At 37.5% G+C, this 27,220-nt stretch overlaps 1 protein-coding gene across 3 annotated transcripts; it reads right to left on the reverse strand.

The window, feature by feature from the left end:
• Positions 1 to 104: 104 nt before the first annotated feature.
• Positions 105 to 27,132, reverse strand: LOC102233519 (E3 ubiquitin-protein ligase Itchy-like). 3 transcript variants are annotated; one of them, XM_023339125.1, is made up of 25 exons: positions 26,986 to 27,132; positions 22,462 to 22,500; positions 21,433 to 21,524; positions 19,867 to 20,008; positions 18,408 to 18,532; positions 15,634 to 15,768; positions 15,468 to 15,516; positions 14,713 to 14,882; positions 13,507 to 13,738; positions 13,062 to 13,157; positions 11,334 to 11,508; positions 10,560 to 10,629; positions 9,360 to 9,444; positions 9,149 to 9,277; positions 8,117 to 8,189; positions 7,781 to 7,852; positions 7,516 to 7,604; positions 7,140 to 7,299; positions 6,904 to 7,037; positions 6,183 to 6,323; positions 5,985 to 6,105; positions 5,788 to 5,892; positions 4,177 to 4,273; positions 2,462 to 2,534; positions 105 to 2,339 (listed from the first exon to the last, which is right to left on the reverse strand). In XM_023339125.1, the coding sequence occupies exons 3-25, from the start codon at positions 21,500 to 21,502 to the stop codon at positions 2,240 to 2,242; spliced, it is 2,643 nt and encodes an 880-aa protein (XP_023194893.1). In that variant the 5' UTR covers positions 21,503 to 21,524; positions 22,462 to 22,500; positions 26,986 to 27,132; the 3' UTR covers positions 105 to 2,239. The 3 variants fall into 3 exon arrangements, with proteins under 3 accessions (XP_023194893.1, XP_005807713.1, XP_023194994.1); XM_005807656.2 differs by lacking the exon at positions 22,462 to 22,500; XM_023339226.1 differs by lacking the exons at positions 105 to 2,339; positions 2,462 to 2,534 and having other exon boundaries at positions 4,169 to 4,273.
• Positions 27,133 to 27,220: the final 88 nt, after the last annotated feature.

The following is a 27,220-nucleotide window of genomic DNA, read 5'->3' on the forward strand; positions in this document are numbered from 1 at the left end:
GTTTTGTATAGAATATAATTAAAATTAACTCATGCCAGTATTTCAGCCTTCAGGTTTTTTTTTTTTTAAACACATTTACCTTCACCAGAACACCAAAAACAGAATGTTTTGAGTTCATTTATTAACGTGACAATTCCTATGTTACACATCTTTCATGTACATAAGCAGTTAGAGAGAAAAGAAAATAGAGCATTGCCTTAAACTTCGTATGTAAAATGTTTAGAAACTTTGCTATGAACACCATTTACAGCTTCTTGTCCTGTACAGGAGTGACAGTGGTTTAGCTGGATTAACCAGGATTCTGGAAAATATTTAAACAAATATTAGCATCTTTATTTTTATTTCCATATATGTTCGTTTACGATGTTCAAGGGTTTCCATTGTGAAAAATTCAAAAATGAGCACAACTTGACCTTTGATCCTCATACATCCATTACTTTCATACAGTTGTTCTCTTAACTAAAATTACCAATAAATCTTCCTACCTCAGTTTCTCCTGGACATTTCTGATCAATTTATTTATTCCAATGGGGGAATGAATCAGTCTGATCAGAGAGAATTATTTTACCACATGACCAACTGTTTCTGTTGGCTGGGAGCCTGAGGGGGGGAAAGGCTAAAAACTGATAATTCATCTTGAATCCAAAGTTCATCAGTTAGTTTCCTCTCCTGGTTCAGTGTGTGACTACACAGTTTAAACAGACAGTCTTCACAACACGAGGTTTCATTTTATTACATAATCTTCCTCAGCTTCAACACTTGGTGAGGAAAAAGTTTTTTGGTGATTAAAAAAAAAGCCATGACTTTCTGGAGTGCTGGAGTTTCAGCACTCCAGATTTATTGGCACCCAGGACAAAAATATTTAAAAAGCCTCAAAATAAATTCAGCTTTCTTTGCAGTAAAATATTCTTCATAAAGAATCTGAAAAATTGACTTTTAATCTTTCAGTTTAGATTCAGTTTATATCTCATGTTCAATTACTTTTCACTTTCCGTTTATAAAATTACCACAATTGGTTTCCTTAAACATTTGTTTTAAAATGCCATAACAAGCATTTTTAAATTTACACTTTGCTTTTAAATGACATCTCTTAACAGATTTCTCTAAGCTTTCTAAATGTTATTGAAAAAGATTCATTTTAAAAGCTGCTTCACACATCTTCACCAGGGGTGCTCATTAATGCAGAGTTACAATAAAATATATTATTTTTCACAAGTTCAGACATAATGAGCTATAAATGACAGGTGTAAGGAGAGAGGCGGGATTTAAATTTCCTCAGTTATTGCTGACTTTTGAAAACGACATTTGCATCCCTTCCTTTTTGAGGTCTGTTGTGAAAGATGTCAAAATAAGGCAAGAAAACACTTGTTCATGTTTCAAATGCTACATGTTTAAAAGAGACAACCGGGTTGCAATGCAAGTGCCTCATAGGATTACATTTTATTTGGTTTGATGCAGTATTATCCTTCTTCTGGTCTTCTGGGGATTTTTAAGTAATTGGTTTAAGACTATTTCTGTACATTAAAAGACCAAAAAAAGGTCATTAAAGCTGTTAAGAACATTAAGATTCTTCCAGAATACTCTAATCCATATTGTCCTGTTATTACAGATCACAGTGTGCAGACTCCAGCCCTATAAAACTAGGGCCAGTTAAATGGTTTTTATAACATTTGCCACCACCATTAAAAAAATAATGGAGGTTACAACACTGTTCACAATCATTCATCGATTCACAGACTCAAAACACGACATAATCCAGAGCGCAAAACAAAAGCAAGGAATCCCAAATCTCTGAAGCACCAAGATTGTCTGTTATTGAAGCTTTTGAAAGTCATTAATGTTAACTTAAGAGAGGAAGAATCATTTAAATCATTAGTACAGACTCAGATTAGAAAGCGACTCGTTTTGGGGAAACTTAGCCAAGTTGAAAACTTAAAGCCACGCCCTCTACGTTTCAGATCGTGCCCCCGCTCATGAGTTTCTCTCGTTGACATGACGACCGCGTTTGGAAGGCAGCCTTCGGATTTTGGTTTTGAAGGAATATGAAATTCTGCTCCCGCTCATGAAGCCATGAGAGGTTTGCTGTGAGGATTTCCCCGATCCCGACTACATGCTGGCAGCCATCTCACCAGCCGGTGCATGCAGACGAGCGTCGCCTCTCCCAAACACCTGCTGCTTCTGCAGGCTGGCGCTCCCTGATTTAAACATTGTCGGGGTTTTCCCACTTTGTCTCCCTCTTTCACTCCTGTCCGAATCCTTCCGTCTCCTCAATAGCGAACATCAGCTTCTCCTTGAGTTGTTCGTAGCTCTTATAGGGCGGCAAGTCCAATCTGTTGAAGCTGCAGCACAAAAATAAACACATTAGAGAGTTGAAGAACATATGTTTTCTCATCATAATCACTTGAAGGATCCCAGAAGGAGAACAGTTGTGTGTTTGATGTTGGGTTTTTTTGAAACGCACCATGTGTGACTTCTGGGCAGCCAGTTTTCCTTTCCCACCTTCTCAATGCAGAACTTCTGTGGCCCGTTGCTCCCTGAAATGAGGGACACTCTTCAGTTTGAATCGTCTTTTGTCCCCATGTCTGTGTTTAACTGTTTTTTTATTCATTTATTTAATGGCATATAGGTTTAATCATTTGGTTGAGGGATGAGTATTTATCGTATTGTTATTTGTTGTGATAAATGTAATGATGAATCTCAATTAACGATGTTTACAAAAAACCCCCAAAAAACTATCCTTATTGTTGTATCGTTAGTTTTACTGTTTTCTCCACTGTTGAAAGACGCATCAATAGAAAACACAAATAAATGCTTTTACTGTTAGCAGTTTGTGCGTCTTGCGTCCTAAAGAAGTGTATTATAAACAGGTTGTTCAGGAGCAGTATTTGTGTTTGTGGGGCTGTAACAGCTGTGACACAGTCACAAGTAATAAATATCATCACGTTATTGTCACTTTTGTCGTATACCACAAAATATCGTGATAGAAATTTCAGGCCATATCACCCATCCCCAATTTGGTTAAATTAATTATAGCATTAAATTATTTAAGTGTAATTTAATTCAACTGTGAAGACATATTTTAAAACACACATGGGCATACAAACATTTAATATTCATTTGAATAATCCTGTGAAACTCAAACAATATAAACCAACAACAAAAACTGAAGTAAATAATCTTTTAAAAATGCCTGTACAATGTAAAAGAAATCCTACCTCTGGTTAGAAACTAATTACTGTATTTCACCCAAAATTTAATTTAATTCAAAACAGCTAAAATTTCACACAGCTGGGTTACATTTGGGGTGTATGATGAGAGTGTTGATTATCAGGGTTTTAATCCTTGAAGCACCTTGAAAATGACAATATTTATCCTGCTGACCCAAAATGGTACACCTAATAATACTAAGATAAAATTCAAATATTTTTTTCATTTTCACTTTATTCAACCTTTAACAGCTTCAGACCAATCCAGATAAGTTGTTCATATTTTTAAAATATTTTCATTGTTTTTATTTAAAAAAAACAAAAAACACAGAAAGACAAAAACAAAACAACAATGTGCAGGATGTTCCAAAAAGTAAACTACAAAGTGGAATATTTTTGATGTAGATGTTTCAGCCAAGACTGGGTTGAAAATTAATAACATGGATTGTTATGCATCATTTTTGGAGCAATGAGAGAGACACTCTTTACCATCGGAATAATCCCCCCCACAAAATAACGGCAAAGAAAACCCAACATTTTTTTGATTCTTTCAGAAATAAAACTGTAGAATATGGTGAACAAGTAGAGGAAATAGAAAACAATTTTATGAAATGGCAAAGAGGGAAAAAAATTTAATTATACTGGAAATAAACTATGTACACACAATCCTGTGTGTTTTAAAAGAGAGCTGATTCCAATGAAGGACAGGACTAGGAGTAGAGCCAGTTTTAACTGGTTCTGTAAAAGAACTGGTTTGGCTTTCCATAGCCAGAGAACTTGCTCTGTGCAGAGTCATTATGTAAACATTTCAGGAAACAAGAGACGAGGAGCTCAAGTTATTCCAGAGCCAGGGTTTTAGACGTATTAAAGCTGACCAACTGTCCCCTTATTCAGATAGAACACATATATGAGATACGTGGAAAAAAAATCAACGTGTCAAGTGAAATATTTTAATGAGAGGATTAATTACCCATAAGGTTGGCGAAGCCTCCCACAGGCAGACGACAAGTGCCGGTTACAAACTGCAGCAGCCTCATCCGCTTCTCGTTGTCCATCTCCTTCATCAACTGCAGACAGAAATACTGACATTAGAAGTCCAAGAAAATATCTACAGCAATGGCAGATTAAAATAGATTACCTTAGTCAGAGTTTACTGACTAAATTGCTCAAATAAGTGATGAATAGGCCTGTTGCGATAAACAAATCAATTAATTGCATGATAAATTAAAACTATCGACCTCGTTTTAATTATCAGCTTTATCGTTTCTTCTGGCCTTTTTCTTTTTCTGTTAATGACACTGAATGAAAAAAGGCTCAACTCCAGTGCTCTCCACTGACCCTCCCTTCTTCATTTCCTTAGTGTAAAGCCCAGTGCACTCTATACGATCGTAAAGTTGGCGGCCGACTGTTGGCCCATTTTCAAAACCTGAGAGATCACACGTTAGCCGACAGAAATCCTATGTTTAACAGTTCGATCGTGCCGTCCAACAACGGGCACAAAATAATGGCTACAAGTCCAGTTAACTAATTTTAAAACCAGGCATTAATCAATGTTTTACTACAATCTACCTGCAATGCATGTGGCTAGTGTCATTCCTGACTGAATGAAAATCATTATAATCCATTTATGCCACGTTAATGAAGAACAGCTGAAAAGTTACCAGGTTTATCAACTGCGGTAGCAATTTTGCTCCATCAGGTAGTCGGATGTGCCCATCTTCTCTATTTAAATCTAATTATTACTGACGGGCAATAATCTGCATTCTTTTGGTTGAATGCAGTATTATTTCCACTTTGGCTTTATGTTTAGTTTTTATTCAAGTACATTTTTTGTTAATGGAGACTGAGAATCCATTTTAATTTTGTTTTTGGTTGTTTTGTTTATCAGTTCCAGTGTCAAGTCTTCTCTTGAAAATAAAGTGTATCTATCTTTGGCAGGAAATCACATGCATTACTACATCATTTCCATTAAATCAGTGTAAAAAGGTCTTCAAACAATATTATCACTTATTGCAATCATTTTTGAAACAATTACTCGCTCAGCAAAATTTGTTAGCATGACAGGCCTAGTGATGAAAACCATTTTACTATGGCTGAAGTTAATGAAAAACATTTTACAGAAAAACTTCACTATAAAATTAACTTGTGCTGCTTCAAAGACAAGCAAAAAGTAAAACTGTTTTATGGATAAATCAGATCAGGGAATGCATCGTACGTCAGTGCTACCAGGTCACCATGACAACAGTCTTCAGTTTGAAAGTAGTTGAAGCAAACCTTCAATGTTTGCTATTTTCAGGGTTGGTGAGAAACATGTACATAAAGATGTATGTGAAGTATCACCTTTTTCCTCACATGTCAATTTTTATCCATCATAAAATATCCACCATTTTTCCCCTCCAAGTCATCCAGATTCTCCATCATAGCTAGAAAAAACAATTTTAAGGAGAAGTGCATTTTTCTGACAGTTTGTCACAAAACTCCAGGAGCCCGAACCACACTAGCATCAATTTTGTTATAACTGTCTCCGTTTTAAATGATTCACCATTTAGTGAAAACCGATATCCAACCGTTTCCCACCGACCTGCCAGAACCAGACGATCTGTTTGCTGGTCCGAGTGTAGTGTCTGTAGATGGTGTTGTTCTGCCAATCTCCCAGATCCAGTTCCTGCATGCCACACAGCATGACCTGTGCAAGGACAAGAACTCATCCTAAAGCCTGCGCCTCGTTGTGTTTTCTGAATCACTCATTATGTAAACAAGTTTGTGCTTCAGCTTCACCTCGAGCTCTTTAGCATCAAAATACTGCAGGTACTGCTGAGGGAGGACCTCATTGAAGCCCTCAAAGAACGCCTGCGTCTGTTCTTCCACTCCTCTGGACAGCCGCCACTCTGCTACCAACCTGCAGGGGGCAGCAGAGAGGTAAACACAAAGCAACTCAACACAGATAAAAGAAAACAGACAAAAAGAAAAACCCACTTGATGTACTCCTCCTTGTTTTCCTCGGTAACTTGGATGTCTCCCCCGCCTTCTTTAAGCTCATGGGTGGATATTTCTCCAAGCATTTCCTTATCAACTGAGAAGAACATTTCCAACCCACACTCCTCGATGTCATTGTCCCTGAAATGAGACAACACGTTGGTCACAGTGGTATCACTGCTCGCTTTTACACTACACTGCTATCAGACGCTTTACAATGTGACAAACCAGATAAGTTTCTAAGACAAATTGTCAGAACAAGGGAAAGTTGGAATCTGGTTGTGTGGACTAAGATGGTGCATTAAGGATGTTGTACATACAGAGAGAGAAAAAAAAAAAGAATATATTTCTGCCACAAAAGACTTTTTGAGATCTCAGAAATTTCTGAGTTTGAAAAGTTGCTAGAAAAAAAAAAAAAATCAAAGTTTGACATCAATCACAGAAAATTTCTAGAGAAAAGTGGAAATTTCTGAGTTTAAAAAGTCAAAGATTTTCGACTTCTTTTAGGAGAGTCTCATGTTATTGAATGATTCAACCAAAACCATTTCTGAGTTCAAATTAACAAAAATTATTTCATATCTATTTCATATCTAAGCAATACAACCACAATTATATCTGACTTTAAGTTGAATAAAACGGACATTTAGGCATCTTAAAATATTGACTTTTACTTAATTTGTCTTATTAATCTTAAGAGCTAAAATGATATGATCACACTCACTTAATCCACATGAGGGAGTTATAAAACTCAGGATCTATTGACTCCAGATCAATGAGTGTCAAAGGTTTGTTGAGCATTCGTTTGTAAAATGGCAGAGAGAAACCAGTGTCGATGAACTTGCCGTGGAAAAGAGCCTGAGGGATAAAAACAATGGAATATTAATTTTTATTTTTCACAACAGACCTCTTCAACTACTCCGAAAGTTTTTTTTAATGCCATGATGAAAAAAAACGAACCATTGCAATGAATCGTCCAATAAACTTGAAATACTTGAGGTGGTCGGGGTTGATGTCTGAAGCAGGGTTGATTTGGAGACCGTAGTTATCTTTACCAGCGTATTCAAACAGGCAATACATGGGGTTCAAAACCTCATGAGACAACAAGAAGAACCACTCCCTACAGGAAAGGACAGAGAGGAACAAGTCCAACAAGGGCTTTTGTTAAGACACATTCCAATCACTGGTGGAAATCAAAGAGATGAAACAAAAAGTCAAACTTATGCGCTTCTTAAAGCTTCTGAGACGACAATAACAGAGTTAGCGTAGATCATCATCAAATGATGAAAATGCTAAAGGTGTGGCAAGAATTAAGTTCTCAATCTCCTTAACTTACCTGGCAACACCTCCGTAGTCAAGTCCTTCCTCTCCTGGGAAGATGATCCAAAGCCTCCTTCTCAAATCCTGAGGGTTAATGCTCATTATCTAAAATAGACAAAATATAAATAAATACAACTCACAATAACTTGTTCAATGATCATTTTTTAATACAAAATGTTTTGAGTTTAGCTTTTTAGCTAATTAAAGGTTATTTCAGCAAAACAGCAGCTCTGGTTAATTCCACTGAACACTTTGTCAGATTGAATTCATTGCAAACATACCTGCTGGAAAGAATCCTCAAAGAGGTTTTTCCTCGTTACTGTGATTTTAACATGCTGAGGCAAAGACAGTTGCTGGAAAAAAACAAAAGAAAGAAGATTTTTCTAATTCTGAAAAGAAAGTATGCCTTTAGCTGCACTCATTGTTTTAACTTCAGACTGCATCTTATTTACAGATTATTCTTCCATATTAGTGGGATGAAATCTACTCATCCCCATCTCAACACTGCAGTAGCTTAATCACAAACTATAACTTATAAACCCTTATACTTTGGTAATATTCCACACAGAAGTACTTCTGAGTGGGATAGACAAAAATGGTGTCAGTCTGACTCTTACCTGGCACCAGAATTTGAAATACTGAACTTTGGCTTTGAAGTCTCGAACATAAGTGATCCGTGGTCCATTTTCACTATAGACAACAATAATAATATTATATCACATGTCAGTGTGTATTAAACATAAAAATAGTTCTATAAACATAACTTTGAGTTGTGTGCAAGTGCTTGCTGTTGACACCGCAGAATAATAAAGACATTTTTATTTAAAACTGTTTAGAGCAGGAGTCATTAGGTAGGGGGTGACCTGCTCAGGTTTCTTTGTCAGGATGTTAGCAGTTCATGTCAGCTCATTTAATCATTCTGTGGTTTTACCAAACCTGTTTGGCCACAACATGCAACACAAGTCATAAATACGCCTGCTTCCAGCTCATGAGTGTCAATGTACGAGAAAAAGGCTAAACAAAAAGACAGGAGTAGAGATGGGCAATTATACAGTTTATAGTTATCACTTTAAATAAACAGAAAATAGAAGTAATTGTGGTCCAATATGTGCTGCGTAGTGACAAAATTCAATGTTTCTGGTGACCTGAAAAATTCAATAACCTATAAATTCCTTGTTGATGTTTTAGTTTGTTTTTATCAGAGCAAATTAGTGTGGATTTGAATGACGATTACTATTGGTTTTAGCTGTCAAGTCAACACAATGTGCCAAATCTTAAATATCAACCGTTCTTCAGTGTTATTTTTTCTTCGATGCACTAAATTAATAATTAAATAAAACCTGGAGATGTAGGTAACAGAATTGTTGTACAGCGGAAGCGCAGCTAGCATGTTAAAGAATCGTCTTTTTGCCTTCCAGTATTGGACGCATGCTCAAAATTTTCAGATGTAAAAAAAACAACATGCAACGTGTCTAAAGTGTGTATCTACATGCAATGAACCGGTCTGACCTCTTCCACAATCTTTTCAAATAAAGATTTTCTCTTAAATTTTCTTATTTTTCTTTAGCTAGCCTGGTTGTCCTCTTCATGAATAGGAAGGCTTACATTTTTTTAGGGGGGAATGGAAAGTAATGAGGAGGAAAACATACAGAGAGGATTTCCCCGTGCGAGGGTCAATGTAGGTAGTCGTTCTCCTGTTGTGGTCTACAAAATAAGGAATGCCATCCACGGTGAATCTCATCTCCCAGCCTTCAGGAAGCGGCTTCTCGTTCAGTAATCTGAAAATGAGAATTGTAAAAAGATGTTTTCAGTTTTCAGGAAAACAAAGCCAAAAAGACGGGGCTGAATTCCCTCTCTTACCCCTGAGTTCGAGGGTCCTCCCACTGAGTTGAGCGGGTCTGGTGATGGACAAAGTAAACTCTTCCGTTGCCATCCGTCCTCTTTTCTGAAGGGACAGAAAACATATCTGCATGCATTCATTTGCTCCTGTCAGTTCACCATACACAACAAGTTACGACGAAAATAAGTCAATAAACAGTTTTCAATGAGAACTAGATAAATATACATGCATTGTCGTGGTTTAAAAGTCTATTTAAAGCAGTGACTAGCTAAAGCTGCAGTCAACTACAACACACTCCCGTGTAAAACTCGCCTTCCTGTTGCTTGATGACGGTCTGACTAGTTAACCGTTGAGTCAGGATGTCCTACAGTTGTTTATAAATGTGTATGACGATCTACGTCATGATTCTATGCTGCTGATGAAATAAAATCATATGGTAATGACAGCGTATACTTGTCTGACAGATATAGACGTCACTTTGTGCTAAGCGTATGACAATCTGACGGCGTATGCTGATCTGACAGAACACCAGTCGCCGCAGATCATACAGAGCGGGCTTGTAATGTGAGAATCACCTACCAGGATAAATCCATTCTCATGTCTCTTCTCTGGGCCTTTTCCCTTTGCAAAGAAACTTTCCAAAGACCTCTGTTTCTTACTCATTTTGCTGCTTGTGGGCTCAATGTTGGCGCGCAAGTCGTAACAGAGAGAATCCGGTTAAAGGATTTTCAAAATAAAAGATCCCTCAGACTCGGATAATACATAAAACGGAAATATTTAATTATTTCTTGTGCGGCCCGGTATCAATTAGTTCACGGACCGGTACTGGTCCGCGGCTTGGGGATGACTGGTCTAATGTATAAGACATGACAAAAAACCCAGGTTTTTAAGCCACACTTCTATGTGATTACTATATTTCTGTATAATTTTGCATGAGTTAGGTTTTATATGTACATATAGAAACATAAATTAAACTTTCTGGGCTCAGTTTCAGACGTCTAAATATTTCTGACCGGCCCTTCTTAATATCTGTTCTTTCGTTTTCCATCAAAGCACTCTGAATGACTCAGAGCATGAACGATGCTTTTCAAATAAACCTATCTTGACTTTCCTAAAAGGATCTGGGCTGTATACTGAATATAACTTTACAACCTGTTATGATGGGTCAATGTTCATGTGCCTGATCCATTGAAGGGCTGCGGCGCCTTTAATGATCTTACCCCACCCAGCAGGCAGAGGGCCGAGAGGATCGAACTCTTTATTCTGAGTAGCTGCTGCCTGGTCTTGAACCTTCAGGGGCAAATGTTGACAAAAAAAAAAGACAAACAAACTGAATTTTACTAAAACTAGATAAAATTGTAACAAAGTACAAAAGTTTCCAGAGTTCCGTTTGATTCTGTGACACAAATTTAGGTACAATTATTAAGCACTGGATCAAAATCTTGCCTTGTTTTTTTACATGAGATAAACAAAGAACACAGAACCATGACAAGATGTGGAAATATATTTATGTAATTTAAGTTGCTTCATTGTATTGGTGAAGTAGAAGCGGTTTGATGAAGTGGTTTTGAGGTTGTGTAGAGATTTCCAGATCAAATCTTTATTAAATAAAATGCTGCCTTAAGACCACAGAATCACAGACGCTGAATATCTTTGCTACCATTTTTTTTTTCTTCAGTCACAAGTTGTCTGAATTCAGTTTGTGTATTCAGATATATTTTAGATATGGATATACTTAGAAAATTTATCCATAACAGATTTCACAAGGTTCCCACTACACAAATCTCATGATACCAGTTTAATGTCTTTAAGAGACTTTTTTCTTTCTAAACTCTTCACAACATGGTTCCTTTATTTACCCTTTAACATTTTTAAAAAACAAAGGTCGGTGAGAAAAAAAAACGCTTTTCTCCCGCTGAGTGTTTTTGTTTTTTTATAAAACGAACCTCCACATTCCCCCACTCTCCCATCACATGTTAAGGAGGAAGTCTTACCCCATAGATAAACCTCTGGTTGAACTGCTGCATGGCGCCCTGCAGCTGGCTCTGCTGGTGTTGCCACTGTTCGTAGTTACGCACCGTCTCCACTGTGGGCCGCTGCCATGTGGTGGTTCGCGTGATGTGATCAACAAAGTAGACACGGCCCATCTGGTCAAAACGACGCTCCCACCTTTAGACATGCAGAAGAGGAAACGTTTATTTCTGCAACACTTGAAGAGAAAATAAAAAAATTCTTATATGGAGAAATAGGAAGAAAAGAGGTAAAAGCTAAAAGCTGTAGCCATTTCCAACCAATTTAGACCTAAAATCAAATCTAACAGACATTCTGAATCTGAGGTGGCTTAAATACTTTACAGATCTGACCCTTGATTTTATTCATGAATTGTACTGATTTGAGATTTATGCATCTAGATGTGGAAATCATAAAATCATCTTTTATTCCAGCAGCATTGCCATCTCCCACGAGAACATTTAGAAATGTACAACCTTTAATTTGAGTACCATTACTCAAACTGTAATGGTTGAGTAATGGTTAAACCATTACTCAACCATTACTCAAACTGTTGCGCCACCAGTAACTAAGAATTACTTCTTTGAGACTTTTTTTTCTTCCTATTAAATAAATGCATTCAGAAAAAAGGTTCCATTTTTCTGCTGCATCAAAAGATATCTTAACAATTTTTTAAAGGTTTATTTTACACATCTTTACCTGTTTCTTTGAAACTTGTTACATATGCATTTTACCCGAGTGAAGTTGGGCCCCCCCACCTTCTTCAAATTAGACAAAATTGGTGTCAATCAACTCGGCTACGTTTGTGCAGCAAAAATTTTCGTTTGTGCCGTTATCATTTTAAAGATATAAAGAAATGTTTTTAGAGGTCATCAAAGGTCAACCAGCCCCCCACCTTCTTCAAATCAGACGAAATGGGTGTCAATCAACTCGGCTACGTTTGTGCTCGTTTGTGCAGCAAAGATTTTTGTTTGTGCTGCTTCGGTTTTGAAGATATTAAGGAAAGGGTAAAGGTCAAAAGGTCAACCAGCCCCCCCACCTTCTTCAAATCAGACGAAATGGGTGTCAATCAACTCGGCTACATTTGTGCTGGTTTGTGCAGCAAAGATTTTCATTTGTGCAGCTATCATTTTAAAGATATTAAGAGGGCTGGTTGACCTTTGATGACCTCTAAAACATTTCTTAATATCTTCAAAACCGAAGCAGCACAAACAAAAATCTTTGCTGCACAAACGAGCACAAACGTAGCCGAGTTGATTGACACCCATTTCGTCTGATTTGAAGAAGGTGGGGGGCTGGTTGACCTTTGATGACCTCTAAAAACATTTCTTTATATCTTTAAAATGATAGCGGCACAAACGAAAATTTTTGCTGCACAAACCAGCACAAACGTAGCCGAGTTGATTGACACCAATTTTGTCTAATTTGAAGAAGGTGGGGGGGCCCAACTTCACTCAGGTATGCATTTTAACCTGAATCACACTAATAATTTCACTCCCAATAATTTGTCTTGTGCATCAAAATAATTGTTGACAGCAGCTAATATAGCAAGTTCACCGAAATCACCAGGACAACATGAAGAAGATACTTTACCCTCAACTGTGAATCTATGCAAGCTGACATTGTAGAGATATTAAAAATAAGAACTGTAATTACTGCAATACTGATACATCCATATTTAAAGCCATCAGTCTTGAGAAAAGAAGTTGTACCCAGGGGGCAGCGGCTCAGGACGTTCCCATGTTGTTCTCTTTTCAATGTGATCCACGTAATACAACCTGCCATTCTGATCCACCCTCTGCTCCCATCTATAGGACAAACAGGTGAAAAAATAAATGAATCAAACATACAAGACAGTTTTTAAAAAGGCAAAAATTTCCCATAATTCATGTGTGGCAAACCTATGCTAGAAGTTTAAGCTTTTATTTTGCTCTTCCTGTAAAACAACTACATCACAACAGCCTGAAGAAAACATTCATTGATTTCAGAAATTAATATTTATGCCCTAAATTGATCAAGATTACTGGTTTTGTTTGACTTAAAAAGATGGCACCATTTCCTAACGCCGTCTCTCCGAATGACTCATTAACTTCTCTTCCTGTATTTTCTGCTGATGCAGCTTTTTTGAGCAGCGCAGACTGCAGCATAAGAACCAACCCAGGAGGCAATGGTCCAACGTTGGCGTATGGTGCTCTGGGAGGGAGGGAAGGTGTGGTCGGCTGTCTGGTCGCTGCGCCTCCAGTTGTGGAGGCGGGCATGGAGCTCCTATTTGAGGACGTCGATGGGCTTGAGTCCGGAGCAGATGAGGGCCCCGGGGTCCGCACCGGTGTATCAGAGGCTGCCTGGCCCTGGCTAGTCTCTGTGGGAGCCATCCCATTGGTAGAAGAGGCTGAGGGGGAAGAAAAACCCATAAAATGTTACTATAAAGTGACAAAAGCAACTGGGTCAAAGCGCCTGAGCCAGAGATACTGGCAGAGCAGAGCTACTTTATGATCCACCTGTGTTTGTCCAATCTGAAAACTACGTTGATCAGCAGAATCTGATGCAGATAAGTTAAGCTTGACACGCAGCAACCCGGCTGGTTCTGGAAGCACCGACGAGATCAGAGGATTATAACGAGGCATGGTGTAATGAAGCATAACAGATTTGTAACAATTATTGCAACTACTGCCAAAATAATGTAGCATTTTTTGCTCGTTATAATAATGCCACATTTACTTGTTCTTACTTTGAATTTACACATTTTTACTTTTAGAAAATATAGAATTAACATTGCCTAGATTTACCATTTTGCTTGATGGAATAATATAATTGTTTTGGCAGCCATCTAGTTAACATGCCACTTGTAGATTGCAAATAAACTTATAAAACAAAATACAAATTGCTTTAGACAAAATATTCATCTAAACAAATACTGCTAAATTACCACATTCTAGATTTAGATTACAATCCAAATCTAAACTATTCCATTAATATATTTAAACTCATGTCAAATTCCCATCAAAATAGTGTTCAAAATACAAATTCAATTACGCAAACAACTAATTAAACATACCTTAATAAAACAACCAGAGCCTCACAATATGTCAAATCACAGGAGACATTTATGGCTATGTTCACACAGCAGGTCTTGAAGCTCAAGTCAGAGTTTTTGCTGATATGATTATATTTTTCCTCCTGGTCATTCATACTACTAATTAAATGCAATGACAATCAGACTTCTGTGTGAAAGGTTTACAACCAGAAAGTATGTTGGACTGTCAACATTTGTCAGCGTTATGGTCATGTTTCATGGAGCGGGTAGATCATTTCGATAACCTGTTATATTGTGCAAGTACAGTCTGGGGCGGTTTCATGTCCCACCTGGTGAAGCAGTTGGTCTGCGGGGCGTTGGGGGAGGAGGCCTGGAGGGTCTGGGTGGTCGGGCGGGCCGTCCTCCCACTGATGGAGACCCTTTGCTGCTCACTGTCCTCTGGGTGCTGGGAGAGGATCTGTGATCAGTGTCCACAGCTGGAGAGCTGTCTCGACTTGACCTGTCCAAAAAAAACCAACAAAAAAAACAGACAACCAAAGTAAGACCAAATAAAGCTGGAGATGTCCATCAACCAGTTTATTCACTCCATTTAACATAAATTTACAGATTCTCCTACAACACTTCATATACATGAGTGAAAAAGGAGCAGGAAGAAGAGAAATGTTGAGTAAACCTGCCCCTTTCTCAATAATTACAATATACATTTTCATGGTCGTATGCATTAAACTAAGTTGCAAATAGTTTATCATTCTCCTCATTAACTCAAAAGTGTATTTTTTTTTTTCCTATAAAGTGTTTTGAAATATTTATAGTAGAGCATTTTACAACTTCTCATCCAAAATATCTATAATTTTACTCCATGCACCAAAATGCACATTTGCTTTAAAGTAGTATGCACAATTTTACTTTAGAAATCTTATTTCCTTCAGTTATTTCCGATACTTGCACTTAAGACAAATGTATAAATTCTATTAGTAAATTAATAGGCATAATCTCTTTCCAACTTTAAACAAATAAATATCTTACTTTCAAGACATTTGACTGATATAAAATGATGTGCCACTAATGGGCCTTTATTATCTACCTTACAGCAGGATCCCCATTGTGCTGTGATGATTCTCCATTAGATGTACCTAAAAAAAGAAACAAAAAGACAAATCTAAAAGCTGCTGCCATACCATATAATCTGCACTGTTATATGAACATTCAATATGAACTGAAATGGTTTAACTTAAATCCAGGTTGCTCACTGTAGTGGTCAGCTTCTGCTGAGGCGAACATTTCTGGGTCCACCGTCATTCCGTCCAGACAGACGGACAGGTCCCCCACCATGTCTGAGTGCTCTCTGTCAGCGTGCAGCTGGAGTGACTGCACCAGATCGGAAACTACAGAGACAATACATCTGCATCTGAAATACACTGTAAAACCTTACCAATGCAAAACGGTGAAATAAAGTGCAGACGAACGTCATAAAACACCCATCACATCTGGACAACAGATACACATGCAATATGTCAAATAAATGAGAGGAACAAGAAAGAAAACAAAACGAGTTACTGGGCTGCCTCTGCCTAGGATTGTTATTGTTGCGAGTTCAATCAGGAGATTGTTTGTAAAGTACATAAAGAAGATGCATCATCTGGGCTAAAAGCTATTCTGAAAACGGTGCGTTTTTCTGCTTTGACATGGAACATCAATCACAGTATGTAATTTTCACCACAAGTTAACCATCAGCAGTGCTGGAATGAGTGTAACTATGCAAAAAACCAGGAAGACTTCTCAATGACTAACATACCAGAAATGATTATTAATAGAGCCTGAAATCTGCATGAAATTCAAGCTGCTTTTTATTGCATGTTTTCCCACTATTGGATTAGTTTCCAAAACTGCTCAACTTGTCACCAAGAGATGCAGCTGCAACATACAACAAGCATAGACATAAGATCCAGCTTCAGCTATGAGCACAGGGAAAGAAGAACTATTTCAGAAAAACTGGTGTGAATCTTTCACATTCCTTATGAACTATGCAGTTTAGTTTCACATGCTAGAGCGGTGAGGAAGAGCCAAGCTTTTTGCTACAAACTGATAAAACATTTTCCGTTTATGCAATCTGATGATCTCAAATGCTCCAAAAAGCTTTGCAGGCCTGAGAAAGCAAAACACATCAACACTAAAAAAAGTATCCAGACACCTTCAGCTTTTGCATATTCTGTCAAATAAGTTTTTCAAAAATAGACCTGCAAAATACGTAGTACCTCATTTTGATTAGGTTAGTTGACATTAAAATAGTTTTCATAAATTGAATCTGAAAAATTTTATATGCTTTTGTATTCTGACCCTTATTGCTACCAAACAGCTTCAAATCTTATGAGGTGCATCTCCAGCAGCTTTGAAATTTTACAGCAGACATCTTTGTCCATTCTTTTTAGCAAAACATCTCCAGCTCAGTCAGGTTGGATACAAAAGCATGTGTAAACTAGGCCTGTGGCAATGAGCAATAAACCACATAATAAATTAAAACAAGCTCAATAATTTCCATTTGCATGTTTGTTTTCTCATGTCTTTCAACCAAAAATTGGATGATAAAAGTCATCCAGTCTGGTGCTTTGGCCCAACTAGATCTGTTTTGAAGAACAGTTTTGTTTACAGAGACTTCATAACTCATTTTATTTGTGGTTTCTTTTATTTATTTTAGATATTTTAAATGTCTTCCAGTTCCAGTGTTAATATTTATTAGACTTTAAAGTTTATTGATCTTTGAGAATGTGTTCTTGCATTATTGTGCCATTACCATCATATTACCGTATTTTCCGCACTATAAGGCGCACCACATTATAAGGTGCACCTACAATGAATGGCCTATTTTAAAACTTTTTTCATATATAAGGCTCACCGCATTATAAGGCGCATAGAATAGACGCTACAGTAGAGGCTGGGGTTACGTTATGCATCCATTAGATGGAGCTGCGCTAAAGGGAATGTCAACAAAACAGTCAGATAGGTCAGTCAAACTTTATTAATAGATTACAAACCAGCGTTCTGAAAACTCCGTTCATTCCCAAAATGAATAAGCAGCTGTTTTATTATTTTCCCCGAGGTAAAGTAAGTGACTTGGTATTTTCGTGACACAGTTTATCTTTTAACAACAGCAAGGTATAACATATAGTGGAGGGGAACTTTTCCTGGATTCAATAAACACGTAAAAAACAATCTGATACTGTTAAGGTAAATCTAACGCTAGTGCAATCACAATGTATATCCACTTTGATTCGTTCGCTGCTGCTCTATTCCCGTGTTCTACTGCGTGACTGATCGCCTGGAGCTTAAACTCTGCATCATAAGCGTGTCTCTTAATAGGAGCCATTTTAGGGTCTTTACACAAAACCCAGCGTGCACCGTGCGCTTCTTCTTCTACGGAGGAAAATGAAGTCGGCGGCTGCTTACTGTAGTTGCGAGACCTGTTGTGGCTCAATATTGGTATATACAGTATATAAGGCGCACCGGATTATATGGCGCACTGTCGGCTTTTGAGAAAATTGAAGGTTTTTAGGTGCGCCTTATAGTGCGGAAAATACGGTACTTGAAAATTGTCTCAAAACAACAATATTATTGTTTATCACAATAACATCTGGGACAATTTATCACTCAGCAAAATTTTGACAGGCCAAGTGTGAACATCACTATTCAAAGGATTCAAGTTTCTCTATCGTATTTCATTGAGATTTAGGTGTGGACTCTAACAAAATGTATGCTTAATTGTCAAGAGTGGGCGTTCTGCATGTTTCAGACGCATCTCTGCTCCAGATCAGACAATTTGTTTCCTCAGGCGTGTAGAGCTCTGCTGGTCCATTTCAGGTGAGGTGAACCATGAGTCGGCGTACCCAGCCTCTTCCTAAACTGTTGGTGTTCATCTCAACAGCAACTGGCAGTCATACATGGCTTATAGTAACATATGATGGTTTCATAACCAGATGACTGCAGGGGGCTAAATGTTTTGACAGTTGTTTGCATTCCAACTACTCACTTTTCATGTTGTTGGACTTGAGAGTCTCGGTGATGTCCAGCATGGCCATACCTAAAAACACGTCTGCCTTCAAGGTCTGGTGGCTCCACACACGAAACACCAGTTTGCTGAATGGAGTCACGATCCTGTTGAGGCAAAATGTTTTAATAAATCCAGAGAAATCCAGAAACAAAGCTTCTGCTTTTTAGCGACCCTTAGGGTCCTTGTATCATTTTCTTTATTATAAAAATACATTTTATGGCATCCAGGATACTTGGTCTGCACAAATGTATTGATACTAGGTTTCAGGTAAAACATATTGCAGGTGATTATTTAGCTAGATCATCTAAAGCATCTGCATACATGTTCCTCTGGCTAATAGTCAAACTATTCAAGAACATAGAGTGTCTATAAATAACACCATGACAGCTGTTTGACCAGCACCAGGAAAAGACATTGTGAATACATGGCTCCAATTACCTCCCTTCGTACATACATGCTTCTGTTGTCAAGGCTCTAAAAAACTGTAGAAGAGCTCTTTATTAAATATAATGGAAAACTGAGGCCTGTTTGGCACCATGTATTGTTTAAAACCTAAGGCCAGACATGCAAAAAACAAACAAAAAAAAACATTGTGACAGAGTTTGTCTATTTCTAATATAAAGTGCCCGACGTTTCCAAAATCTTTTTAAAACATAAAAAATAAAGTTCAAAAGGAATTTGTGTCAAGTATGTCTACAGTGGACTGGACATCTCATGATTTTAAATCATTTTCCCACTTAAATCTTTCAGTAATAAAGTGGAACTTCAATGCTTTGGTCTGAATTCCTCATTATTGTCACTCCAGTTCTTTTTTATTCCTGTTCTGAGGTTTTTCTGAGAGGAACTCATTTTTGTGCCATCCCTGTAAATGCAAAAGATGCACTTCCAGCCCCGCCCACCACCAGGTCATAAAGAGTTTCACTCTACCCCTCTCAGCCATTTTTGTAGTTTGCTAGTAGAGATGCGATTAAAGTTTTTATTCCCATAAAGATTTTTGTCCCCAAGAAGTTTTTTTTGCTGTAGTTAAAGCTATGCTTTGTTTTTCATAACAAAGCTGTCATTACTCTCCTGCAAAGAAACATTTGAGAGGACTTTGCTCCAGCAGCAGAAGAAAGCAGCACTAAAATTTCCATAAAACTCTGTGAGCTTATAGTTTTGTTTAAGAAAAAAAACTAATCCAAAGAAAATTGCTGTTTTTCAGTCAAACCTGGAAATAGCTCAACAGTTTTCAAGAATTGCAGACTTGTTTTCAGAAACACCTCATTGGTAACATTTAAGCCTTCAAGGCAAGTAATGCGCAAGGCATGATGCACTGCCTCCTAAAGCTGAGTGAATCCAAAATATAATGTGCTAATTTTTCCCCGACTAGTCACTGAAGTGAAGTCCTGGTAATATCTGTGAAACAATGTCACATGAGTCTTCAGTTATGCTGACTTACACCGTGAGCGGCTGTTTCCATTTGGGACTGTGAGTGTTGTTGCATTTCTCTGTTTTCTTGGATTGCCCGTCGACTGTCACTTCTACATAAGGACTGGGAGCAAACCAGTTCTTCTTGTTTTCTTTCAGTTTTGCTGATAGCACTGAAACAAACAGAGGAGGTGTCATAGAACAGAGTCACTAGCAGGAAATGAAAATAAAAAAGGATAAGGAGCTAAAACATGACCAATCCAAGAGTGAAAAACTGAAACATGGAGTTATATTTTGTGGTATAAATTTTTATCTTAATCAATGCATTCCCCATTATTGTAGTGTGTTTGCATTATCTGCGGGGTTGTGCTGGGATGCAAATATGAGGCAGGTTTTACAGTAAGCTTAAGTAAACAAAACAGACTGCTGGGTTTAAAGCCAGAGTAAAGTCTAATTCAACTACACTGCTCTACATGCTTACTGGTTCCAGTAAGAAAGACTTGTGAAACTCTAATGCAATGCAATAAAAGACATTCTTGTATCTTTTATTGCAGGAATATAACCTCACAATGAAAACATTTACTGATAAGGAGGAAAAAAACTCCATTTCAGACAATTTATTTTGACACCGGAGTTGCAATTATTAGTTGTTCCCACAAAACATCAAATATTATTCATATCCCTAAATTAGTCCAAGTACAGAAGATATTTTAATTACACTGCAAAAAAATCTATTTTTGTCTAGAGTTTAGTGTAAATGTCCTAGTACACTTGAAATGTGACAAAGCAAACTCACAAGTAACTTTTCAGCAAAATGTAAGATCTTGTTTTAAGTCAATACATTTTGAATATTGATTTTAAAAAAAGTACTTGTTTTCAAGACATTTTTCTCATGTTGTAAGTGAAATAATCTGCCAGTGAAACTAGAACTTTTTCATCAATATTAAGGAATTATTGACAACCTCCTATAACTTGCTGAAGTGATGCAAGTTAGTTTTGTCCCATTTCAAATGTATCAAGGTATTTGCACTAGAAACTAGGCAAAGTACTTGGTAAGATTTTCTGTTTTTACTGTGTAGTGATGCATCTCAGGGTATAAATGACACCGAGTAGTCTTTCATTTCCTATTCAAAACAGGAAACATAAGTGAGCATACTATTTTAGTAAAGCAGACATATGTTAGTCTTCAGAAATCAGGAAATGGCTCAGTTTTACCTGCCCATATCTAAAAAATTTAAAAAATGATGACCAAAGTTTAACTCGCACAATTGTGGAGGTTGCTGTACTCCAACAACTACAATACAGACATGTAGAAGTGCCTGGACATTACTCAGAATAATAACAATTAGTGCTGACATTATTGTCTTTACAGTGGAATCCAAAGTCCATTAACAAAGAGAAGTGGACTCCATTTACTTTGGTCCAAAGTTAGTGGGTGTTTCAGACTTGTTATCTGTGAGGAACAGTCACTCTGCAGTTTCATCACCTTGTGCTTCTTCAGACAAAAATTTGAAAACTGAAAGAGCTCATAGTTCAACCAACACTCCTTTTCCCTTCCTGTACCTAATTCCACCTAAAACCAAGTGTTAAAACTTACCAGTGATCTGTAGCTGTGCCTTCGGTGGGTACCCATTGGAGGTGCTTGACTTGGCGACTCCACTAGCCATGACATAGGGCTGGGAAGAGGGCCTGAAGGGAAGAGAACAAATCATTAAGATGGAAACCAAGCAGTTTCCTATAGGTCTGGGTCAATTCATGCCTTCGCCAATTCAGATTTCATAACTAGCTGCAATTTATTATATGTATACACTCCATTTTATGCTTATGCAGTTAATTACTTTATGTCAGATTAATTATTTTTCATTGGTATTTTTTTGCTCAAATTGTACATTAATTAGAATTCATCAGATGTTACTGACTGAAAACTTTAGATTAATGAATTTCTATATATGCAACTGTGATCCCCTTTTTGGTCCAGTAGCCTCTTATGAGATTTGAAAAACGAAGCCCTCCTGTTGCAATTAGCAATAATGCATTACCTGCATAATAAATTAAAATGATCTCTATAATTTCCATTTGCATTAATTATCTTTCTTCTCATTTCTTTCTCTCTCTCTCTTTGTGCCAAAAACTGGATGATAAAAGTCTTCAGTCTGCTGCTTTGGTATCATCTGGATATTTTTTTGTTTGAAGGACAATTTTGTTTACAGAGTCTGAATTTATTTGTTCTGTTTATTTTGGAAATTTAATTTGTCTTCAAGTTCCAGTGTTAAATGTTCATTAGAATTTAAACTTTATGAGTCTTTGACAATATGTTCTTTTACCTTTATATTACTTGAAACATTCTCAAAAAACACCAATATTATCATTCCTCTGTATATTTTCTGGGACAATTTATCATCCAGTAAATTTTGGTGTCATGACAGGCCTCATCTCAGATTCAAGAAATGGAAACATTAAAAATACAATTTCATTCCTCTTCCTGATGTTAAAATTCATAGACTGGATGATTGTAGACACACATCTGCTTATTATATTTCCCCCCCAGAATCTCTAAAAGCCTCAACAGAAAGTAGAAATCCAAAACACAAAGGCATATTTAAACACAAATAACTAGAAGAGTTACCAGTCAAGCCTTCAGGTGAATGGAATGGAAGTTTCACCGCTGCGATAGATAAGAGGGCAAAGGTCAACATACAAGCTTTAAACTCAAAACAAATCTGAGTCTAAGAGTGAATTAGTCTGAACTTTGAAAGAATATTATTTATAGACGTCTAACACTGAAGTGGAGTTAGCAGTATCCAGACAGATACTCATTTCTCCTTATCCTTGAGGTCTGACCTGCAGATTCTAGCTTTAAAGCATAAGTCCGAAACGTTCTGCATTTTACTACAATAATTTTTTTTTAAAGTTAATCAAAGTTCATGCAGGTGGTTGATGCAGATATAGACCAGGACTGCTTAGAGAGCTTTAATCAAACTCTAGTTTGTTTGCCTAGAAAGTCCGGTTCACATGGGGAGATGTAAATGAACAATCAAACTCTGATGCAGACCAAAAAACCAAACTCTGGTCCACCTACAAACCTAGATCTAGATCTGATTGAGGTGAACTCTGGTGTGGTTCGAATGCATATGTGATGCTAAGCGGACAGGAGTCCGCTCCAAAACCAGGAAGCAAATTATAATGCAGGGCATTCATGAATGATGTGAATCCCATATCATAGCAACAAAAAACAATAAATCCCAAGGAATCAGGACATGTGCACAGGAACCAGATCCTGCAATCTGTCCTTGAATCTGGTTTATTACCTTAGAGTGGCTCTGAATAATGCATGGTCCCCGCTCCAGCTAGTCAGGAATGCACGGCGGAGAAACAGAGCAGCCCCTAGCTAAACTTTCACTCCGACCATGGCTTTGATCTTAGTCAATAATTCATTGCAACAGCTGACATTGAAGCTCCAGAAGAAGGCTAGCTTTGCTCTGCCTGGGTGTTTGCTAAATTTTAAACTTCAGGATGTCTACATAGCCAAAACTGAAGTGTTAACATTTTTGAAACTCTCCGCTGTGACAGCAGAGACTCCACAAACCAACTCAAATCACAGATCAGACGGTGACCACATCCAAACGTGTTTGTACTGCACCACATTCCACTGACTCATGTTGAAAATAAAAACTATTATGTCACGATGTTCCTAATTGCCTTCAGCTCTGAATTTCTCACAGTCCTGCCTCTGGAGTGCCTGAAGTCGAGTGTTTGCCGAGTCCATTGCTATTTACGCTGCAGCAACAATGTCATTAGGCCAGCTGACAGGGACCAGGGTTAACAGTTCCCTGTAAACAAAACTACCTAACCCTCAATTGGACCAGAGTGAGACTTTCACTTTACAGTGACAACCATGAGTAAAAATATCACCATTTTTACTATCATGATATAATTGCTTTGATTTGAAATAAAGAAGAGACAGCAGTTCCTACTTGAGCTAAATTTCATAGTCTAAGTGCAGAAAAAAACCCTCTTACATTAGGAAAAATATTCCTACTTTATTGATGGAGGGAATTACTGTCTTGATAATTATAGACCAATGTCATTCCTTCTGTCAATTTCTCAATAGCTTTGAGCACTTTTCATTTATTGAGTGACAATCAGCCTGTATTTAGAGTAGCTAGAACTCCATCATGTGTGTCATTTGAATTGTATCAGATCAGTATTGGTCCATGCTATGCCTCAGATATTGGTATTGATATCGGAAGTGAAAAAAGTGGATTGGTGCATCCGTGCCAGAGATGCAATCTGAAAGCCAAAGAAAGCTTCTTTACTTGATCTGCAGCTAATGGAAAGAAGATCTTCCAACTCAGATTGTCGCCAAATTTTAAAAGTGACCGCCAAGAGCTTCCTCACTGCCTCTCTGTCTGGTTTGGAAACAGCAGGGTGGAGGACAAACGGCATCGAACAGCATGGTGAGTAACCCACTTTGGAAAAAGATTCAAAAGGATAAAAAAAAAACCCAAAAAACAATGGGACTGTTTAATAGCCATTTGCACACAGAAATAAGACTATGATGAAACAAGAAATATATATACAAAATATTTTCTTTTAGCATTCTATCCTACTTATCAATTAGTACATGTATTTAGTTAATCTTAGTATAAATCCATATGTTTTATGAAATTCTTAGGGGCTTTTCAGATAGCAAACAGGTCAGGGAGAAAGTGGTAACGTTTAAAAAATGTAAATGTATGATGTAAAATAATTTTCCAAGCTTTAAACATTTCACATAGCATCCCATAGGCGTAAATCCTGAGAGGGGGGCACGGGGGTCAGATCTCTTTGAAGTTTCAGTCTCTTCTCTTCAAAGTCTAGAATTGTCCCCCCCCAAAAAATCTTTGAAGAAACATTTGTATTTAAATACTATCAATATGAAAAGGCAAAGAAAACACAAAACCCCCAAAATAAATCTGCCATTTATGTCAGAAAAAAATAAGATTAAATTTTTTCTACTATTATTAGAACAATGGTTCAGTCTAAAGTGTAAGAGGAGCAACAGGGCACAGAGCCGCTGAAGTAAGGAGTTACCTGTTTGCTGTGGCTCTGCATCACAAATAAAATACTCTCCAGTAAGTAAATACTTTCAGCAAAAGACATGTAAACATTTTATTTACTTCACTGCTCAGCGGGAAGAAACACATTAATAAAAATCAGACTGCAGTTTATTTCATTACTTTGACTGAATAATGATAAACTGCCTTATTAGCAAAACTGCTACACTGCTTTCATAGACTTAAGCTTTTTTGCTAAAGGTAGCAAACATCTCATTCATATTTAACTCTTTAACTTTTAGTTAAATTAGAAGAGTTTGAAATGGGATGGAGGGGCTGAGCAAGTGGACCCAGCTCTGTGTGTGGGAGCCAAGAACAGAAGAGAGAACAGATAGAAATGAACAAAATGTTATGCCTTTATTTCTCACTGTCTTCAACGTAGAGCCTTTAAAACCACAAAATAAAATCTGAATTTTTTTTTCTATATAAACTCTCATGCTTTAAGTGTCACCTTTAAATTATGATACTCCCCAGATATCCATTTCTATCTACTTATTTGTTCTCAGTTACCCAGTTCATGCCAAAACTAAAAGAGGTTTAAAAATAAAGCAACTTAACAAGTTATAATTTAAATAGGCCATAACTTGTATTGGGAGCCATTTCAATAAATCAATGTTTATGAGGAATTTTATTAAGAGGAATTACTCATTAAAGCTTTTGAATTTAGAATCTTAAATTTTTGTAAAGGTGTAGCAGAGATTAGATCAGTCAGACTGAACAAAACTCGTATCTAAGCAAGATTTGAATTTTTGTTTTACTTCTCTGCAGGCTGCTTACTGGGAATAAAACATGTTTGATGTGCATTACTAGTCATTTTTGGTTCTGCAGCTTGAATGTGGTTTAAAAGGTTTTTAAACCACATTTTATGTTACATTTCAATGGAACCTCGCCGATTCCCCCAAAATTGCTCTTGAGAAATTTTCATGTTTATGATCCCCCCCAATAATGAGATGGGATTTACGCCCTTGATAGCACCATCTGAAAATAGAATATGGTAGAACTACTGCCCACCTATGCTAACAGGCCTGGCAATGAGAGCATTAATCAGAGGCGCCAACAAAGGGCTCTTGGTAATAACGGGCAATAAAAGCATATTAATATTTAATGGAGGACAGAAAACGACGATATCAATGATAAAGGCTGTCTTTCAAAATACATATGCAGGAGGTGACCTATTTGTCCAGGGGCCACCCCCCCCCCCCCACCCCCAAGATGGAGAAAACCTGTGAACTTGATCATTTTCTGCTTGTACTGGAACAAATTTGAACACCTAAATGGGTTTCAACACATTGTTGGTTGATAAAGTTGAATTTCACCACTAATTCACAACGTCCCACAATGCCTAAGAGAAATTTGTGTTTAGTTTCTGTCAACTTTTGAAAATTAATAAGCTATTAATAATGACTCATTCAATTTTGGAAGAGTGGCCATTAGAAAGAAATTGTCAAAAAAAAGTGTGACAAAATAGTTCAATGGCATTAATACTGCCTTGTATTTTGCTGGTGAACGTAATTAGCCAGCTCATTAAGTGACGCAGTAGCAGGTGTGGTCGACACTTTCCTTGTAAATGGAAAACATTTCTGACAGCTGGGTTTTACGAAGTTAATGGGTTTACTTTATTCGTTCTTATTTGTAAAAGTTAAAGAATATCCAACTACAGAAAGGTTTCAAATGACGAAGGGAACACTTTTCTCTACTTGCTCGAGCCTCCACTAGCCTTTTCTGGCACCCTAGCCTAATAAACATGACAAACATTACATAACTTGCTCGAACTGGGAATGTGCTAACAAATGTAGCCGAGCACCGGGAACAGTAAGTCCCGCTCGGAGAGTGAAACAGGGAGCTGTCACTGTGAGCAGTTGTATTTTCTTAGCTGGTGTAGTTGCTGTGTACGTGTTGAACGTCAGCAAGTCTTCAGGTTTGACAACCTGATGCCGTATCAGCCTGAGAGCCTGCTGGCCTGTATCATCATGGCAGAATGAAAACCCCAAACTACGGAGTCTCTAAAAACAAACCACCTTACCGAGACAAACAGGTATTTGCTTTAGTCTTACCGAGAACCAAATGGAGGCTTGAAGGATGTTTTTGGCGGCGCTGGAACGTTCCCCCAGCCCTGGTCCGACTGGATGTTTGGGTTTCTGTCGGGGTGTCTCACTCAGAGGAAGAAGAAACTTCCACCATCTTCGTGAGCTCTCGTCACGTGATCGAAACAAGGTGGGGCGCATGTTAGACACCCCCCTTCGCTCTATGATTGGCTCAGATAACAGATTGATTGCACCAATGAGCGAT

Source organism: Xiphophorus maculatus, chromosome 1, assembly GCF_002775205.1.
Source record: "Xiphophorus maculatus strain JP 163 A chromosome 1, X_maculatus-5.0-male, whole genome shotgun sequence".
NCBI classification, from domain to species: domain Eukaryota; kingdom Metazoa; phylum Chordata; class Actinopteri; order Cyprinodontiformes; family Poeciliidae; genus Xiphophorus; species Xiphophorus maculatus.

Coding starts and splice junctions, on each gene's coding strand:
- LOC102233519 (XM_005807656.2), bottom strand. CDS start 21,502: ATGGCTAGTGGAGTCGCCAAGTCAAGCACCTCCAATGGGTACCCACCG. Junction 13,739..14,712: donor CAGACCAACTGCTTCACCAG/GTGGGACATGAA, acceptor CTTCCCCCTCAG/CCTCTTCTACCAATGGGATG. Junction 7,605..7,780: donor TTGAGGATTCTTTCCAGCAG/GTATGTTTGCAA, acceptor TGTCTATTTTAG/ATAATGAGCATTAACCCTCA.